Source organism: Hemitrygon akajei, chromosome 3, assembly GCF_048418815.1.
Source record: "Hemitrygon akajei chromosome 3, sHemAka1.3, whole genome shotgun sequence".
NCBI lineage: Eukaryota > Metazoa > Chordata > Chondrichthyes > Myliobatiformes > Dasyatidae > Hemitrygon > Hemitrygon akajei.
Genome location: NC_133126.1, coordinates 54,262,872 through 54,283,549, shown reverse-complemented (window position 1 = coordinate 54,283,549; position 20,678 = coordinate 54,262,872). Strand labels below are relative to the sequence as shown.

Genomic DNA, 20,678 nt, shown 5'->3' with positions numbered 1-20,678 from the left:
TTCAGTCGGCCCTCCTTATCCGTGGGGGATTGGTTCCGAGACCCCCCATGGATACCAAAAAACACGGATGCTCAAGTCCCTTATTTAACCTGTCGCAATGCGGTGGTCTTTAGGACCTAGTGGAACCCTGGACTTTATTTAACATGCCCAGTGCAGTGGGCAATAGGACCTGGCGGTGCAGCTCTGAATCCACGGTGTTTCTGTTCACGAAAATAATCACGATCACAATTGAAAATAAGGTGGAAGTAATAAAGCGATCGGAAAGAGGTGAAATGCCATCGGTCACTGGAAAAGCGTTAGGCTACAGTCGGTCAACGGTCAGAACAATTTTAATGGAGCATGTGAAAGGCCCCGCCCCGATGAAAGCTACAATTATTACTAAGCAACACAGTGGTTTAATTATTGAAATACATATGTTTCTTAAGAGTTTTATATGCATAGAAAGGTAAACTATATACTAAGAAAAACGTTTGACTAACTGACGCTAAATAATACCGGATGTACCTGTTTCAACTTCAAATCTGACTTAAAGACGGACTTGGGAACGGAACTCAATTCATAACCCGGGGACTGCCTGTACTTTTAATTCATTTCTACATTACTTATAATACCTAATACAATGTATATGTTATGTAAATAGTTGTTATACTGTACTGTTTACGGAATAATGACAAGAAAAAAGTCTGTACACACTCAAACAAGTGCTAGAGAGAGAACTTCCAGGTTTTCCCATTCCGCGGTTGGTTGAATCCACGAAAGCGGAATCTGTGGACAAGGTATTTGACTGTATTTGATTACTGAATTTTACTTAAGTATAAAAATGTTACCTTTTGTTGACCAAACGACATCTTTAAGACAATTACATCAAAATATTATGTTCATTTTTCTCCTAAAGTTGTAAAGTTACATGGAAAACACTTTTTCAACTTTTCCTCTTTAAATCCATATTTAATACACAGAGATTAGTATGATCAAGATAATCCTGGTCTTCCATAATTTTAAATTTTTCTTCCGAATGGAAAGCAGTGAATCATCCCAACAAGTCTACGCTAGTTCTCAGATCATTCTCATAAATCCCAATGTCTGAATTATTTCCCTGCAACTCATTTCTCTCTCATCTCATCAAATCCGTGCTGATTTTCCTTCTAACCAACTATGACAAAGACATCAAATTAAGCTACTGACCAGCACATCTTCAGGATGCAGGAACAAATTGCAACACCCAGGGGCAACCCATATAGGCATAAAGAGAATGAGCAAATTCCACCTAGCTAGATGGCACAGCAGGAACTGCTGAATTCAGTTTGCTCCAGAAGCAATTCTGTGTGTTCTAATGATTTGTAGATTTTCCACCTGAATATGATGTGAGAAGAAAAGTCCTCTATACTGGAGACAAGAGATTCTGCAGAAGCTGAAAACCTTGAACACCCAAAATGCTGGAGGAACTCCCAGACAGCATCTATGGAGGGAAATGAACCACTGACTTTTTGGGTGAAGACTTTTCATTGGGACTGGTCATTTCTGTAAGTACCGCCTGACGTGTTGAGTTCCTCTAGTACTTTATGGGTCTACTGCGTTGAGAATTTTAGAAATATTTTATTAACACATATTAACCCTGTTCCTGTACAGTCCGCCCTCCATATCCGCGATTCTGCATGCGTGGATTCAACCAACCGCGGATTGGGAAAACCCAGAAGTTCTCTCTCCAGCACTCCTCGTTTGAGCATGTACGGACTCTTTTTTTCTTGTCATTATTCCCTAAACAATACAGTATAACAACTATTTACATTGTATTAGGTATTATAAATAATCTAGAAATGACTTAAAAGTACAGGCAGTCCCCGGGTTATGAATGAGTTCCATTCCTGAGCGTCCGTCTTTATGTTGGATTTGAAGTCGGAACAGGTACAGCCAGTATTACTTAGTGCCAGTTAGTCAAACATTTTTCTTAGTATATAGTACATATTTTATCTTTCTATGCATACAAAACACTTAAGAAACATACGCATTTCAATAATTAAACCACCACGTTGCTTAGTAATAATCGTAGCTTTCATCGGGGCAGGGCCTTTCACATGCTCCATTAAAATTGTTCTGACCGTTGACCGACTGTAGTCTAACGCTTTTCCAATGACCGAAGGTGTTTCACCTCTTTCCGATCGCTTTATTACTTCCACCTTATTTTCAATTGTGATCGTGATTATTTTCGTGAACAGAAACACTGCGGATTCAGAGCTGCACCACCAGGTCCTAATGTCCACCACACTGAATAAAGTCTGGGGTTCTGCTGGGTCCTAAAGACCACTGCATTGGGACAGGTTAAATAAGGGACTTGAGTATCTGCGTTTTTTGGTATTCACGGGGGGTCCTGGAACCAATCCCCCGCGGATAAGGAGGGCCGACTGTATTCCCTTGTTTTCAGTTACTTCTAGATTCATTGGCTACTTTTACATTCCATTTTTAATGCCGTGTTCGTAAGACCATAAGACACAGGAGCAGATTTAGGCCATTTGGCCCATCGAGTCTGCTCCGCCATTCAATCATGGCTGATCCTCCCCCCCCCCCCCAGCCCCACTCCCCAGCCTTCTCCCCGTAACCTTTAATGCCGTGTCCAATCAAGAAATGATCAAGCTCTGCCTCAAATGCACCCAATGACCTGGCCTCCACAGCTACCTGTGGTAAGAAATTCCACAAATTCACCAACCTTTGGCTAAAGAAATTTCTCCGCATCTTTGTTTTAAATGACGCCCCTCTATCCTGAGGCTGTGCCCCCTTGTCCTAGACTCGTCTACCATGGGAAACATCCTTTCCACATCTACTTTGACTAGGCCTTTCAACATTCGAAAGGTTTCAATGAGATCTCCCCCCCCCCCCCCAATCCTTCTAAATTCCAACGAGTACACACCCAAAGCTATCAAACATTCCTTGTATGTTAACCCTTTTGTTCCTGGAATAATCCTTGTGAATCCTCTGAACCCTCTCCAATGCCAGCACATCTTTTTTAGATGAGGAGCCCAAAACTGTTCACAATACTCAAGGTGAGGCCTCACCAGTGCCTCAGCATCACATCCCTGCTCTTGTATTCTAGACCTTTTGAAACGAATGCTAATATTGCATTTGTCTTCCTCACCACCGACTCCACCTGCAAGTTATCCTTTAGGGTGTTCTGCACAAGGACTCCCAAGTCCCTCTGCATCTCAGATTTTTGGATTTTAAAAATAGTCTGCACTTTTATTTCTATTACCAAAGTGCAAGACCATGCATTTTCCAACATTGTACTTAATTTACCACTCTCTTGCCCATTCCCCTAATCTGTCTAAGTTCTTCTGAGCCTACCTGTTTCCTCAAGACTATCTATCCCTCCACCAATCTTTGTATCATCTGAAAACTTGGCAACAAAACCATCTATACCATCACCTATATCATTGATATACAGCATAAAAAGAAATGGTCCCAACACTGACCCCTGCAGAACACCACTAGTCAGTGGCAGCTAACCAGAAAAGGATCCTTTTAATCCACTCGCTGCCTCCTACCAATCAGTCAATGCTCTAGCCATGCCAGTAACTTTCCTGTAATGCCACGGATTCTTAACTTGGTAAGCAGCCTCATATGAGGCACATTGTCAAAGGCCTTCTGAAAGTCCAAATATAGAACATTCACTGGATCCCCTTTATCTATCCTACGTGTAATCTCCTCATAGAATTCCAACAGGCTCATCATGCAAGATTTTCCCTTAAGGAAACCTTGCTGACTTTTTCTCATATTGTCCTGTGTCACCAAGTACTCCATAACCTTATCCTTAACAATTGACTCCAACGTCTTCCCAACCACTGAGGTCAGGCTAACTGCTCTATAATTTCCTTTCTGCTGCCTTCCTCCTTTCTTAAAGAGTGGAGTGACATTTGTAAATTTCCAGTCCTCTGGCACCATGCCAGAGTCCAATGATTTTTGAAAGATCATTAGTAACTCCTCCACGATCTCTACCACTACTTCTTTCAGAAACTTAGGGTGCAATTCATATGGCCCGGGTGACATATGTACCTTTAGGTCTTTCAGCTTTTTGAACACCTTTTCTCTTGTAATAGTAACTGGACTCACTTTTCTTCCCTCACACCGTTCAACATCTGGCACACTGCTAGCGTCTTCCACATTGAAGACTGATGAAAAATACTAATTTATTCACCTAACATCTCCTTGGCCCCCATTATTATTTTTCCAGCCTTATTTTTGAGTGGCCCTATATCCACTCTCATCTCTCTTATATTTTTTACATACTTGAAAAAGTTTTTTACTATGCACTTTGACATTGTTTGCCAGCTTGCTTGCATATGTCATCTTTTGCCTTCTATTGATTCTTTTAGTTGCTCTCTGTAGGGTTTTAAAAGCTTTCCAATCCTCTGTCTTCCCACTAATTTTTGCTTTGTTCTATGCCCTCTCTTTTGCTTTTACATTAACTTTGACTTTTGGGACCATCTGGTAAAGGAAGCCATTGAAATAAAATTAGAGGTAAAGAATTTTAACAAAGACAAAGGTCTCACTCTCAGTAAAACCTGGAATTCGGTTGTAAACAAGGTGGGAAAGCAGAAACCTGACTGGATGAGGACTAACCATTCAGGAGGGACGGACTATGGTGGTATAAATACTACCGGACTAGACATGCCCAGGCATCATTCCTGATGAAGATGGCAGAGTTTGCCATCGAATCGTTGGTTATAATCGATATCTGTAGTACCCAGCTGGACGCCCGAGAAGAGTTTATTTTTAAAATCATTTTATTTATTCTGTCTGGATATGTAGCATATTAGACAATATTATCAAAGCCACTGAGGAAATATAACTTGTCTAATTTTTATTTCTCCGTGGTAGACAACTGATTTTCCTCTGGTTACTTAGTTTAATTTTCTATCTAATTTGCCCTCTACCTATTCTTCATTATGTATAATGATGGTTTCTCAACCGAAGAACTGTCCCAAATCCATTGTTAAAACAAAGACTTCAACTGAACTCTAAAAAACTTCCGCTACACTTCAACATACCATGTCACCCCATTATTTGTTTTATCACAACCTACAGGAAAAATTATTTACTTTATAATATTTGAACAAGTGATCCAACCTGATAGATCCTTTGACATGCAAAATCCTCTCTCCATCCAATGGGTATGCCACATCAGGTGGTGGTTGTGGGCGCTATGAATAAATACAAAACAAAAATTAAACAACAGTCAGACATGTACTTTATCAGTTATATTCACTACTACTTAATACTTACTTCAGCTTTTCCATCAATGTTAAACTTGGCTGCTTGAATTTTTAGACCCCGCTGGAGATCACTGACAAAGCAAGTACGAACTGTAAAATATCCATAACAAAACAGTTAGGGACTATATTTGAAAACACTAATTTGCTTCATTCTAGGTTTTATTGAGTATTTTTACTTTCATACAGCGTATCCATTTTTGTTTAGTCTATCAGATTTTATATTAGTATGTTACAAAGTCAAGTGCAAGAAAAAAATATTGTAAATGGTAGGAGTCTTCGGAGCATTGATGAAGAGAGGAACCAGGGGTGCAAGTCCCTGAAAGTGGCAACTAAAACGGTACTGCATACTTGCCTTCATTGGCTGGTCAGGGCACTGAACATAAAGACCACTAAGTTATGTTGCAGCTGTATAAAACTTTATTTAGGTCATATTTGGAGTACTGTGTGAGCTGTGGTTGCTGAAAAACAGGAAGGATGTGGAGGCTGTGGAGGGGGTTTGGAAGAGTCTCAGCAGCATGCAGCCCGGATTGGAGAGTATTAGTTACAAGAAGAAGTTGGACAAATTTGGATCATTTTCTCTGGAGCACCAGAAACCAAGGGTAACCTGACAAAAGTATATATAAAATTATTTTTAAAAACAAATACGGTAGGTTGTCAGAAGCTTTACTCTTCTCCCCCCTCCCCCTCCAGTGCAGAAATATTAAATGCAGGAGGGCATAGCTTTAAGGAGGGGAGTGGGGGAGTTTAAAGTCTTGTGAGTGTTAAAATACAGAGAGAGTGGTTTTTGTCTGGAATGCACTGCTGCTAGGACAGGTTGTGAAACCAGGTAAGACGATGACATTTAAGTAGCTTTTAGATAGGCATATAAACAGGCAAAGGATGATGTACAGACAAGATGTAACTAGTTTGATATCAGGATAAGCACAAATATCATGGACTGAAGTGCCTGTTCCTGTGCTGTACTGCTCCATGTCTATGAAATTATTTCATGCATTTGAAGAAAGAGGATAGCAAGTCTAAACTTACGAACTGCAGATATTAACTTCTATGTCAGCCCAAAACATTCACAATAAAAACATCAGAAGCAATTATCTACTCTTCTCTTTCATATCATTATCTTTTAGCCCCACATTGATTTATTCTAGATTTACAATAATTGTGGTCTTTTTCACTTGATAAGGAATTGTATTTGCCTCACAATGTTCTCCATATAATAACAATACAGCTTAAGACCGAGGAGCAAAAGACTCCAGATGTTGGAATCTGGAGCAAAAAAAACCCAAACTGCCAGAGGAATGCAGGCCTTTTGAAGGTTCCAATCCAAAACACCATCCCTTTGCCTTCATAGATGCTGCTTGACCTGCTGAGTTCCTCTAGCAGCTTGTTTTTTTCAAGACGTTTTTTTTTACCTTTTATATCCTCTATTGTATCTTCTGGAAGTGAGCCTGTCAAAAAAAATTTCAGAGCAATATTAAACCCAAGCTGAGTAACATTACACTATTTTAAATTTATATTATGAATGACAATTATCTAAAATTAGATTGATTTCTTTGCAAATAGAATTAATATCTTAACCAATTATAAATTGCAATTACACTTCCAAAGATGAATTTTTCAGATGCAATACATTTTGAAATTAAAAAGTGACATCTCTTTTCTATTTTAAAATTTAGAAATTTTACCTCTATGAAAAATATACCATCAAAATATGTCACTTAAGCCTTACTCATCACAGATGCTAAGCCTTCTCCGGTGTTAGTTCCAGTGTCCACAGTGCATTCTTCTAATAACCGAGACTGTAACTCCCTTCAGTAATAAAATATTGAACTTTTTTTAGCTTTAATCATAACTAATTTCAAATACAATGAATGCATGTTATAATTTAAAATTCTTACGTATGGATTGCTTTTCCTCCCAGTGGAAGTGCTTCCCACGCATTCAAAATCAGAATTCCTTCATATATCTGACAAAGCTAAGATTATATTTTGTATTGAATATAATGTGAATACATTTATTTACTACTTCGTGATTGCCTTACAGTTTCTATTTCCCCCCAGTCTCAGGGGTATCTTTCCCCTCTAAGTACCATAAAGGCAATTCTGCCCAGCAAATTTTTATTTGGGATTTCCAACAATTCTTTTAATTTTAATTTTGCATAAAGTTCAATATCTCAGGGGCCACCTTGACTTCATGATTTCCTTAGTTTGCCCAAAACTCTAAAATATTCTTTTTCCAAGCAATTAACATTGAGAATAATTTATGGGAAGTTCAATAAAGATGAGTGGCACATAATTCAACAAATTAGTTCACACAGTTTAATAAGTCAGTTGTCTTCTAAGTTATGTTTATTTTGAATATTTTTTGTGACCTTCCTTCAATTACCTTTTATCTATCCATATTATTAGCCTTCTAAATGTTAAATAACCCCAGTTGGCTGCTGCTCAATCTTCTGAGCACTAGCACAAAAGTCAATTATTAATTCTCAACCCCCCATTTCTTCTTATAATCTTTCATGTCCGAAAACGTCCCAGTGATGTTGTACCCACAATTTCTATTACATCTATGCTGTAATAATGTAAATTACTGGAATGTAAACAGTAATGACAATAATGTTAACCATAGTGTAGCACAATTTCAATGTTCTTGATTTTGCATTCTCCAACAGACCTAGAAAACAAATAATTCAGTTTGTTTTATTTATAAATATCGAAGCTCTTGTTTAAATCTATTTGCTCTTTAACTATATTTTCTTCACCTATCCTGTTTCTTTACAAAACATTTTAAGTACAAATGTCTTTTAGTAAATACCACCTGGTTCTACTGTATTACATACCACTCCATATCCTCTGAACTACCTAGTAGTTTTACTTCATTCTAAATATTTTTACCAATTTAAGAAATACTGGATAGTACATAATGTCTCAGTGTGATCAGTCCCCTAATCTGAACAAAAGTCACATTTGGCAAACTCTTAACTTGGACATCACTTCTGTTTAAAGACCAATTAAAAAATTACAGTAGTTAAGTATAGTGTATAAAGCCTTATTGCTCCTAATGACTGCCTTCCCTTATCCTTCATTCTCATACATTTATATTTTTTTCCAAATCTATGCAAGTTATTTATTTTTCCTCTTAAAATAATTGGTACTCAACAATTATAGAGTCACATTAAAAACTGTAGAACTGGAAAAGCAGATAATAAACGATTAGCATCAATGTGACTGACAGATACAACAGTGTATTAAGAATGTGGCTAGAAGGATATTTATTAAGCTGCTTTGGGTAAATGAACTTATTTTTAGAAAATCTGAGGAAGTTTGGGCACATTATAGGAATATCGATTTTTGTAAAACCACATCAGGATTCCATTAGTTTGCCTTTTAAAATTCTTGACCGCAACCATGCTTTTCCATTTATTACCATAATTTTTAGAAAATGTACACTGATGAAACAAGTTATTTTCAGGAACCAATAATCATTTCATCTTTCATAAAATTGTTTTCAAAAAGATACAGGCAACACTAGTGCTTCTGTATATCCACAATCTAAAACCACAGCAGAATTGATACCAAGAGTCAGCAGCGACACAAGATGGCATGGAGCAAACAGCACTGAAGGAACCTAAAAACACAAAGTGAGGAATTAATACAACTTATTGATGATTTTCTAGGGAAAATTTAAATGCAATTGTTTGAAATATTTACTTTTCAATAAATGTAGCACATTCAATAGCAAATCACTACTACTGTTTTTTCCATGTTTTGCATTCCAGTCATGTTGGGAACTGGCATCTATCTGCAATACTCCATCTAGTGGCACAGCAAAGAACTAAAACTTGCAAGATAAAATATAATATTGATTTTTAATTTTTTTAAAATTGAGATACAGCATGGAACAAATCCTTCCAGCCGTTTGAGCCATGCTGCCCAACAATCGCCCGATTCAATCCTCACCGAATCACAGGGCAATTTACATTGGCCAATTGTTCCTATCAACCAATACATCCATAGACTGTGGGAGGAACTAGAGCACCGGAGGAAACTCACCGTCACAGGAACATACAAACTCCTTGAAGGCAGTGGCGTGTATCAGCACTTGCATCAGACTAGTGCCAATGACAAGTTCCTTTTTAAAATTTAATGTAATCTTTTTTAGCTACTTGATTATAAGATAGAGGAGCAGAATTAGGCCATTTGGCTCACTGAATCTGTTCTGCTATTCCATCATGCCTGATTAGTTATCCTTCTCTACCTCTCTCTCATTCCCTCTTCCCATAACCTTTAATCAAGAACCCACTGACCTCTGCTTTCAATGTACTCAGTGACTTGGCCTCCACAGCTGTTCAAGATGATGAATTCAAGATTCACCACCCTCTGGCTAAAGAAAACTTTCCTCATCTCTGTTCTATGCTGACCATGCTGACTTTGGCCTACTTTATCATATGCCTCCAAGTACCCTGAAACCTCATCTTTAATAATAGGACTCTAATCTTCCCAATCACTGAAGTCAGGCTAATTGGCCTATAATTTCCTTATTTGAAAATCCCCCCCCTCACCTTCTTAAAGAGTAGAGTGACATCTGCAATTTTCCAGGCCCTGGAACCATTCCAGAATATATTGATTCTTGAAAGATCATTACTAATGTCCCCATGATCTCTTCAGCTATTTTTTTTCAGAACCCTGGGGTGTAATCCATCTGGTCCAGGTGAATTATCTACCTTCAGACCTTTTCAGTTTCTCAAGCACTTTCTCCTCAGTAATAGCAATCACAATCACTTCTGCCCCAGTACTCTCGAATTTCAGACATACTGCTGGTGGCTTCCACAGTGAAGATTGACACAAAATACTTATCATGTTCATCCAACATTTCTTTGCCCCCATTGCTAGCTCTCCAGCATTATTTTCCAGCAGTTCAATATCCAATCTCCCCTCCCGTTTACTCTTCATCTATCTGAAAAAACTTTTGATATCCTCTTTGAAGTTGTTGGCTAGCTTACCTTTCATATTTTACCTTTCCTCTCCTTATTGCTTTTTTAGTTGCCTTATGTTGGTTTTTAAAAGCTTCCCAATTCTCTAACATCCTAGTAATTTTTGTTATGTTATATGCCCTCTCTTTTGCTTTTGGGCTGACTTTTGATTTCTCTTGTTGGCCACAGTTACCTCATCCTCTCTTTAGAATACATCTTCAAATTTGAGATGTATCTATCCTGCACCTTCTGAACTGCCTCCAAAACTCCAGCCATTGCTGCTCTGCCTTCAACTCTGATGGTGTCCCCTTCCAATCAACTCTGGCCAGCTCCTCTCTCGTGCCTCTATAATTCCCTTTACTCCACTGTAATACTGATACTTCTGATTTTATCTTCTCAAATTGCAGGGTGAACTCTATATTATGATCATTGTTTCCTGTAAGGTAAAGAGGTTCCTTAACCTTAAGCTCCCTAATCAAATCTGATTCATTACACAATCCAAAATTGGCATTCCCCTGGTGGGCTCAATCACAAGCCACTCTAAAAAGGCATTGCGCAGGCATTCTAAAAATTCCCTCTCTTGGGGTCAAGCAGCACCAACCTGATTTTCCCAATTTTTCTACACACTGAATCCTCCATGTCTATTGTAACACTGCCTTTTTAACATGCCTTTACCATCTCCCGTTGTAATTTGTATCCCACAGCCTGGATACTGTTCAGAGGCCATGCACATAATTCCCATCAGGGTCTTTTTATCTTTGTAATTTCATTCTTATCCAAAAGGATTCTGCATCTCCCTATCCTATTCCCCTCTTTCTAAGGACTTTTTTTAAACTAACAGAGCAACTCCACCCCTTATGCTACCTGTCTTCTTTCAATACAATGTGTATCCTTGGATGTTCAGCTCCCAATTATGATCTTCTTTCAGCTAATGACTTGGTGATGCCCACAACATCATATCTGCCAATCCCTAACTACACCACAAGATCACCTACTTTATTCTGCATACTGTGTACATTTAAATATTAACACTTTCAGTCCTGTATTCATCGCCCTTTTTGATTTCTGTCATTACGCTACACTTCAACTCATCCCAGTGACTGCAATTTTGCCCTGTCATCTGCCTGTCCCTCCTCACAGTCTCACTAACAATGCATCGACTTGTATGCCAAGTGCCCCATCCTCAGTTCTATCACTCCGGTTCCCACCCCCTGCCTGAGAACATTATCTGTTTTCAGAAGTTGCTAGTGCTAAAAATCTCACTTCCTTGAGAACACAAGTGGCCCAAATATTTTGCTTACCAACCTTCTACTTAAAAATACAGTATTTTTTCATAATTCCAGATAAATATGCCATACTCATAAAGGTTATACTCATAAATGACTGCATAAAGGTTAATAGAAAATAGAACAGTACAGCACAAGAACAGGACCTGTGGCCCACCATGTTATGCCAAACCAATTAAATTAGTAATCAAGTGGCCAACCAATCTCCTGCCTAATCAACATCCATGTCCTTCCATTTTCCTTACATTCATGTGTCTATTGAAACACCTTTTAAAAGCCCCTAATGTATCTGCCTCTACTAACAACCCAGGCAGTGCATGCCAGACATGCAAAACACATTTGCCTAAAAAACTTGCTCTTCACCCCCTTACTTTAAAATGCATGCCCTCTGTTATTAGATGCTCCAACACTGGGGAAAAGATACTGTCTGTCTATTCTGCCACTCTTCATCTTATAAACCTTTATCAGATCTCCCCTCAGCCTCCATCTCTCCAGAAAAAAACAACCAAAACTTGTTCAACCTCTCATTATTGCAAATGCCCTCTAATCCAGGCAGCACTATGGTAAACCTCTTTGGTACTCTCTCCAAAGCCTCGACATCCTTTCTATAATAGGATGACCAGAACTGTATGCTATACTTTACATGTGGCCTTTTAATACATCTTTAAAAACTGATCTGACTGCATTTTACTTCTTTTGGTCTTAGTACAACATTATCATCAGCTTCCTACCTCAAAGTGCTTAAAGAAAACTTTAGTGAGTGTTTCTCTGAAGTGTGATGGACACAGAACTGATTCAATGACAACAACTCGACGATCCCTTGGGTTTACTAGCAAGTGTCTGTTATGGAAAAGGAGAAAAAAATGACACCATGAAACAAACCTGATCAACTAAAACTCAGCCAATATGAAACGTGTTTAAAAAGTTTAAAAAATCTAATGGATAACATATAATTAGGGTACAACTAGAGTGTAATTAACTCCACCACAGATGGTCCCAGGCCAGGTTGCAAAAGGAGGGTTGGGTATGGTGCTGGCAAACCCATCTCATAAAAACCTAGAGCTACAAAAGTACCAGCAGAAGCTCCAGAGACCCCATCCCTGGGAGGGGAGGGTACACCAAGAAGATGGGCTACATCTGGGGAAAGACTGGCCCAGGACAGAGGACTCTGGCGAGCTGCTATCAGTGGCCTAGGCCTAGTAGGGGTGATGGACTTAAGTACGTAAATTGTAACCAGAACATTAAAAAATGTTCAGTTGTTACCGTTTATTTTACACTAGAGATGAGAGTAGTGGTGTACAGAGCCCAGTAAGTCCTAAAACACTATTCTCCATTACAAGTTTTCAGTCCTTAGATGCTCTTAAAAATTGTGAGGAAGAAATTCCACGAGGGCTCTTCCATAGCGTAAACAGCTCTGGAGAAAAATCTTACAGGGCCTTTTGCAACCATCTTCTCTGGACTTATGGCAAGAGATCAGATTTTCCCTTGCACAACCCCAACCAGAAATTTTATTACGTGCTTTATTTTAAATAATGCTCTAGCAGCTAGATGAAACACACTCCAGCAGCTCGATGAAGATGTATACAGATTTAGGAAAGCATGCATTTTTTTTTGGAGAAAGATAAAAACTTTACAGTTATTAAGATTCTACTCTGATCTGAAATTCATCTGCTTTGCATGCAGAATAGTATTTGAACATCAACTTAGTAAAATCGTTTTTAAACATGCCCTACCTGAAGTACAGCATGTGAATAAATTCTTTCAAATAACCATAAAGTTCTTCAGTATTGATATTATATTGAACTACTTTAATAGCCTGCAAAACAGAAATGCATGCACAAATACAAATTAGCAACATTCAAGATTATTTGGAAGTTTTAAATCACTGCAGGTCCATGCTGATTAAAGCCCTGAAAGAATTGGTCAGAGAAGAACTATTCCACACAGGTATCATACTCTCAACCAAATCATCTTTATTACTGCCACTACTGTAGCCATAAGGCACTGCAATCAGCTCATTTACAAGCTGTGAGAAACTGAAGATATTGTTGTTGACAACAGTACATGAAGAAAGTTATCTTTTCAAACTCGAGGTTAAAAAGGCAGAACTTTGTGGCAGCTTTTCGGATTTGGACTGTGACCAATCGCTGATTGGGATTCATTAGAAAGGGCGAATAAAAGTAACGCAAGCGCTGGCGAAGCGGCCATTGTTGTGAGCAGGACAGTGTTTGGAGTGGCTTTGGTCCATCGGGCTTCAGCGAGGTAAGTTTGTCTTTTTGTTCATAATTCTTCATTCCTCAACTGTTAGGGCCTAGAAGTGTAGTGAGAATGGCTCCAGGGGCAGTGTGAGTGGGATGTGGGAAGTCTGGGAGACCTCCAGACTCACAGATAAACACATCTGTACCAGGTGCACTGAGTTGCAGCTCTTCAGAACACGCATTAAGGAACTGGAGCTGCAGCTCGAGGACCTTTGGCTCACATGGAAGAATGAGGGGGTGATAGACAAGAGCTACAGGGAGGTAGCCAGCCCTGGGTGGCAGGAGACAGGTAACTGAGTGACAGAAGGAAAGGAAATGCACAGCCAGTGTAGAGTATCCCTGTGGCTGTTCCCCGCAATAGTAAGTATATAACTTTAGATACAGTTGAGGGGGACGACCTACTTGGGGAGGGTCTCTGGCACTGAGTCCGTTGCTGTGGCTTAGAGGAGTAGACAGGTGAAGACGACTGCTATGGTGATAGGAGATTCCATAGTCAGCAGAAGAGAGAAGAAATCCTGTGGGCGCGATAGAGACACCCGGAATGTAAGTCAGGGATACCTTGGATACGGTCCATGACATTTTAAAGGAGAGAGTGAGTAGCCAGAGGTCTTGGTACATATTGTACCAATGACATAGGTAGGAAAGTTGAGGAAGTCCTGAAAAGAGATTTTAGGGAACTAGGTAAAAAGCTGAGAAACAGGACCTCCAGGGTAGTAATCTCTGGATTGCTGCCAGTGCCATGTGCCAGTGAGGGTAAGAATCAGATGATTTGGCAGATGAATGTGTAGCTGAGAAACTGGTGCAGGGGTTCAGATGTATGGATCATTGGGATCTCTTCTGGGGATGTACAACCTGAAGAAAAGGGATGGGTTACACCTGAACCTGAGGTGGATCAATATCCTTGCCAGCAGGTTTGCTAGAGCTGCTCGGGAGGGTTTAAACTAATTTGGCGGGGCAAGGAAACTGGTGTGATAAGGTAATTGGTTTACAAACAGAAGCAGTGTGTAGTGAGACTGCCAGCAAAGAGAGGCCGATGACAGGGCAAAATTGCAGTCAACACAATGAGTTGTAATGAAAAGGTGGACAAAATCGAAAAGGGTGAATACAGATCTGAAGGTTTTACATTAGAATGCATGCAGTATATGGAATTAGGTAGATGAACTTGTAACACAGTTACAGACTGGCATGTTTGATGTTGTGGGCATCACTGAATTGCAGCTGAAAGAAGATTACAGCAGGGAGCTTAAAGTTCAAGGATACATGTTGCATCAAAAAGACAGACAGGATGGCAAAGGGGATGGCGTGGCTTTGTTGGTAAAAAGTGAAATTAAATCATTGGAAAGAGTGACATAGTGTTGGAAAGCGTTGAATTGTTTGGGGAGAGCTAAGGAACTGCAAGGGTAAAAAGACCCTGATGGGAGTTATATACAGAACCCCAAACAGTAGTAAGGATGTGATCTTCAAACTACAACTGGCCAATAATATTAAAGAGTATACTAAAAGATTCTTTACATACATAAAGTGCAAAAGTGAGGTGCATGTGATATATCTGCAGCCAAAGGAAAGTGCAGGAGCCTTGGGTCTCGGCCAAGGTTTGTGGATTGCACTCATTTTTTTTAAAAAAAGGACTCTGCAGTTTATGTGCTTCTGGTTACTTTTTTTTAAACTGCTATTTTACATTATATTGATAGGGCTGGACTGGCTCTGTGGTCTGCAGTCAACGAATGACACAGCACAATATTGATCTAAACTGAACATTCCTACACTGTTTCAAGGACTCTGTGGCTTGATGTTTAATACTGTGTGTTATTCACTCGTATTTTGCTGTTTGCGTGATTTCTTTTTTTTTACATTTTGGGTGCATGATGTTTGCAGTGAATAGGTTCCATGGTATGTTTCGTGGCTGTCTGTAGGAAGACAAATCTCAGGGTTGTATACTGCATATATACTTTGATAGTGAATGTACTTTTAATCTTTGAAGTTGTACCAGAAGATTGTAGGATGGCAAATGTTATTCATTTGTTCAAAAAAGGTAACTGGGATGATGCTAGGAATTATAGACCAGTGAGTCTTACATTAGTGGTAAGCAAGCTACTGGAGAGGATTCTTAGAGACAGAATATACAAGCATTTGGAGAAGCATAGTCTGATAAGGGATAATTAACTGGTTTCGTAAGGGGTAGGTTGTGTATCACAAGCCTGACTGATTATTTCAAGGAAGTGATAAAACAAATTGATGGAAGTGTTCGGAAGGCAGAGGGTGGTAGTGAAGAGAGTGTATCCTGTTGAGAGGTCCGTGACTAGTGGTGTTCTGCAGGGATCTGTTCTGGGTCCCCTTCTCTCTGTTATTTTTATAAATGATTTAGATGAGGAAGTGGAAGGGTGGGTTAGTAAGTTTGCTGATGACATGACGGTTGGTGGTGTTGGGGATGGGGTAGAAGATTGTTGTAGCGTACAAGGTTACAATCATTTTTATGATTGCTGGCACGAGTCTACACAAAAAAAAAATCACGTTTCCATATTCTGTGCTGGTGTGTACATTAACCTTATCCAGCATGAGTAGGCAAAATTAAATGAATAACTAATGATATAAAAATACAGTTGTTTTGATGAAAATGCAAGTTTTGAAGTGGCAAGCAACTTAAAAAAGTATAGTTTCCAAAGTTACCATAAATATTGTATTTGTGAGCAACTTCCCACACTGAAAGAACTATCCCAAAGGACATAATGTCAATAAAGGTGAAAAACTTACCTGGGATACACCTGGCTTCTTGATTTCACTGGGGATAATGCATCTTGGTCCAGTTTCTCCTGCAAAACCACATCTAGAGATTGAAGGAAAAATGTTCAATGTATCTAAAATTGCTAAATACCATACCTGACTTACTAACACGTGAACAATGCAAGAATTACAGTACATTGGTGATGGCACAACACTTTTTTGCAAAAGAACACCAACTGAAACAAAATGAATACCTTAACCCTCTTTTGCTAATATAGATTTTCAGTACTGGATCTTCCATCTCCCTGCCCCACATACATAGCCTTAATCTTTGACTACTCAGTTGTTATGGAGATTCTCAATACTAGATTTCCCATCTACTCCTTGCACAACTCCCGCCTCTCCCACTTCAATGTTAGAATATGTTCTCTGAAGGACATGGTGAAAGTGCAAGTAGAAAACATTTAATATGACTGACAGAATCAAAACTGCTTTATGAAAACATGATTACAGAGCTCTTTCTTGAGGTGTCATTGGTAAGGTAGTTAGTTGATGTTTTGATTTCCAAAGTAAAGAATATGACAATTTAAGCTACAATTGGGGTCATAAAGTCATAGAGTAATACAGCATGGACACAGCTTCTTTGGCCCAATGAGGCCATACCGATTATGGTGCCACTCAGTCCCGATTTCTCTTGTTTGGACCATATACCTGTCAGCCCCACCCCTCCAAGTGTTTCTTAAATGACACTACTATACTAAAACCGCTGAGAGACTGAGTACGGGATTTGACACTGCACGGCGCACTTCCAAGTAACTGAGTCCCATTCGATCCTTTATTATGAAACCAGCAAAGATGATCACACGACAATATAAAACTAGCGAAACTAAATTAGCGATTTAATGAAAATCAGTCTTCAAATTAGCGTAATTATGCATAACTAAGCAAAATAAGCAGTCAACAAAAAAAATTACCCCCAGCTCACTCCCTCTCAACTGAACTAAGACAAAGCAAGAATACTCAGCTATACTCACTTGCTTCCACCCATAATGAATGTGCAACACAAAATAGAATAGATAGATATAAAATAGATACATGGCTCCTAGAAAACCTGCTTCAACCACTTCCTCTGTCAGCTTATACTCACCTCCTCTGCATAGAAAAAGATGCCCTGCAGATCCTTTTAAATCTTATCCTCTCACCTTAAACCTATGCTTCCTAGTTTTAGACTCCCCTGCCTTGGAAAAAAAAGGTCTGCCATCATCCAACCTACAGAAATGTTTAACATTTTGAGAGGCATAGGCAAAGCTGCCCTCCCATTCTCCTACAAAGAAAGATCTAACCTGGCCAATCTCAGGCACACTAGTCCTGGCAACATTCTTATAAATCTTCTCTGCACTCTTTCCAGTTTTTACCACATGGAGACTGAAACAGTATGCAGTACTCTAAGTGTGGCCTCACTAATGACTTGTACAATCGTAACATGTTGTCCTGACTCCTATCCTCAATAAACACAAGAAAGTCTGCAGATGCTGGAAATCCAAAGCAACACACACAAAATGCTTGAGGAACTCAGCATCGATGGAAATGAATAGATATGCTACGGGCTAAGACCTTCTTCAGGACTGAGAAGAAAGGGGGAAGATGCCAAAATATAAAGGTGGGGGGAGGGGAAGTAAGTTAGCTGGAAGGTGATAGGTTGACTGAATTTAAGATGCTGCTCCTCCATCTTGTCTGCTGAATGTCAGCACACTAAATATGTCTTTTCCATCACCTATGACACTGCTTTCAATGAACTATGCACTTCTACTGCTAGGTAGGTCTTTCCAGTCCATTACACTTCCTACTACCATTCATAGTACAAGTAAGTCCTATGCTGGTCTGACTTTCTAAAGCACATCACCTCACACTTAAAAACCAATTGCACTCCTCAGCCCACTTCCCTAACTGATGAAGGTCCCCCTGTAATCTACGATAACCTTGTTCACGGTCAACAAAACCTCCAAATAACAAGGGTTCCAACATCAACCCCTGAGGCACACTAGTTACTAGCTTCCATTCTGAGTAAGTCTTCAATTACCACCTTCGGCTCCCTACCTCCATGTCAATCTTGAATCCATCAAACTAGCTCACCCTGGATCCAAGCAACCTAACCTTCCAAACCAGCCTACAGTGCTGAATCTAGTCGAAGGCATTGCTAATATCCAAACAGACCTGAATGTCATTTACCTTTTCAGTTACCTCTTCAAAAACCCCTGAAACATTCACCACCTATAGCTTTCTACACACAAAGCCATTAGGACTCTTAATCAGACTCCCTCAGTCCAGATGCTGGCAGATATCGTCTCAGAATTTCCTCCAGTAAAGTCTCCATTAATAGTTAAAAACTTTATTTAGAATCAGAATCAGATTTAATATCACCGGCATATGGCCTGAAACTTGTTAACTTTGCAGCAGCAGTACAATGGAGTACATGATAAATATAGGACAAAACTGAGTTACATTAAATGCACATACATACAATTAAAAAATATATAAATATAAGAGTTAAGTAAGTAGTGCAAAAACATAAATAAAAAGTAGTGATGTAGTGTTCATGGGTTCAATGTCTATTTAGAACTTGGACAGCTGAGGGGAAGAAGCTGTTCCTGAAGATAACAATGAGAGGAGGGCATGTCCTGGGTGTTGGGAGGTCCTTAACGATGGACAGCACCTTCCTGAGGCATTGCTCCTTGAAGATATCTTGGATACCACAGAAGTGAGAACTCATAATGGAGCTGACTAATTTTACAGCTTACTTCAATCTAGAAGTTTTCAAATGTTTTAGGTGACAAACAAAATCTCCTCAAACTCCTAATAAAATATAGCTGCTGTCTTGCCCTCTTTTATAGCTGCATCATTGTTGCATCCAGGTTGGGTCCTCAGAGATATAATACCCAGGAACTTGAAATTGCTCACTGTCTCCACTTCTGATCCCTCTGAGGATTGGTTTGTGTTCCTTTGTCTTACTCCTTCTGAAGTCCACAATGTTGAGTGCAAGGTTGTTGCTACGACACCACACAACTAGCTCACGCCTTGTTGTCCTCTTGTCACTATCGGAGATGCTACCAACAATGGTTGTATCATCAACAAATTTATAGATGGTATTTGAGCTATGGCTAGCCACACAGTTGTGGTATAGAGGGAATAGAGCAGTGGGCTAAGGATACATCCTTGCGGTGTGCCAGTGTTGATTGTCGACATGGTGGAAGTGTTATTTCCAATCCACACAGATTATGGTCTGCTGGTTAGGAAATCGAGGATCTAGTTGCAGAGGGAGGTACAGAGGCCCAGGTTCTGGAGCTTTTCGATCAGGACTGTAGGAATGATGGTGTTAAATGCTGAGTTATGGTCAATAAACAGCATAATGGCATAGCTATTCATCGCGATAATTAACATTTCAGTTAAACTTTCAACAACCATTTTCCACTGCATTCAAAATCAGGACCGAAATGTTCCGTAAAGAAAACCCCGTTATTATAAAATAAATTCAAAATCCAGTAATGTTTATTAAACCGGTCTCTGTTAAATAATGCATGTGTAAACCAGGGAGAATCATGAACAATTGCCCATCAGTTGTGCACAACGCACTCTGGTGAAGCTGTGGCAAATGTTCCTGGGTTTTACCATTCATTCTGAATTTCGCCATCTCCAATAACGTTTGATGTTAATATATTTATTTGAAAACAAAGGGGTGCTGGCCATTCGGTGTTAACCCACAGGCGCCCACCCCCTGTGCATTCCGCGACTCACTTTGTGTATGCGGCTCCCAGATCGATCACCACAGCCGTCTTCTCGCCCCCGGTACCCAGCCCTTCAAACAGCGGCATCCTGCAGCTGCGCTGCCCTCCCGGCCCGAAGTTACCGTCCGCAGCAGCTACCGCCCGAGCCTGCAGGCCCCACCCAGGACCCTCAGCCTCCGCTTCCTCTGTCTTCCCTACTGCCTGATTATGTTTCCCACTTCTGCTCTAAAGCTTCTCCCCTTTGTGTGTGTTCTTTATCAGTGATTTTATTTTGATTAACTTATGGAGAATTTTTGACTTTTTCAGGCTCAAATGTAGGCTCTTTGCACCTGAAGCGAGTGTGGAAGGTCACGTGGAACGGGAGTTTTTGTCAAGGGCTGCAGGTTGTGGGGTGGCTGAAT

General features: G+C 39.7%; 1 protein-coding gene across 1 annotated transcript in view; it reads right to left on the bottom strand.

Moving 5' to 3' along the window:
- The window catches only part of actr10 (actin related protein 10), a 29,046-nt gene extending 8,590 nt beyond the window's left edge, over positions 1-20,456 (bottom strand). Inside the window, exons 1-10 of the mRNA XM_073039928.1 lie at positions 20,288-20,456; positions 16,526-16,598; positions 13,250-13,332; positions 12,248-12,356; positions 8,778-8,885; positions 7,160-7,227; positions 6,991-7,070; positions 6,674-6,709; positions 5,275-5,354; positions 5,119-5,192 (exon numbers count right to left, since the gene is read on the bottom strand). Coding sequence (XP_072896029.1) covers positions 5,119-5,192; positions 5,275-5,354; positions 6,674-6,709; positions 6,991-7,070; positions 7,160-7,227; positions 8,778-8,885; positions 12,248-12,356; positions 13,250-13,332; positions 16,526-16,598; positions 20,288-20,364 — 788 coding nt within the window. The 5' untranslated portion in view covers positions 20,365-20,456. The remainder of the gene's footprint in view (positions 1-5,118; positions 5,193-5,274; positions 5,355-6,673; positions 6,710-6,990; positions 7,071-7,159; positions 7,228-8,777; positions 8,886-12,247; positions 12,357-13,249; positions 13,333-16,525; positions 16,599-20,287) is intronic.
- Positions 20,457-20,678: the final 222 nt, after the last annotated feature.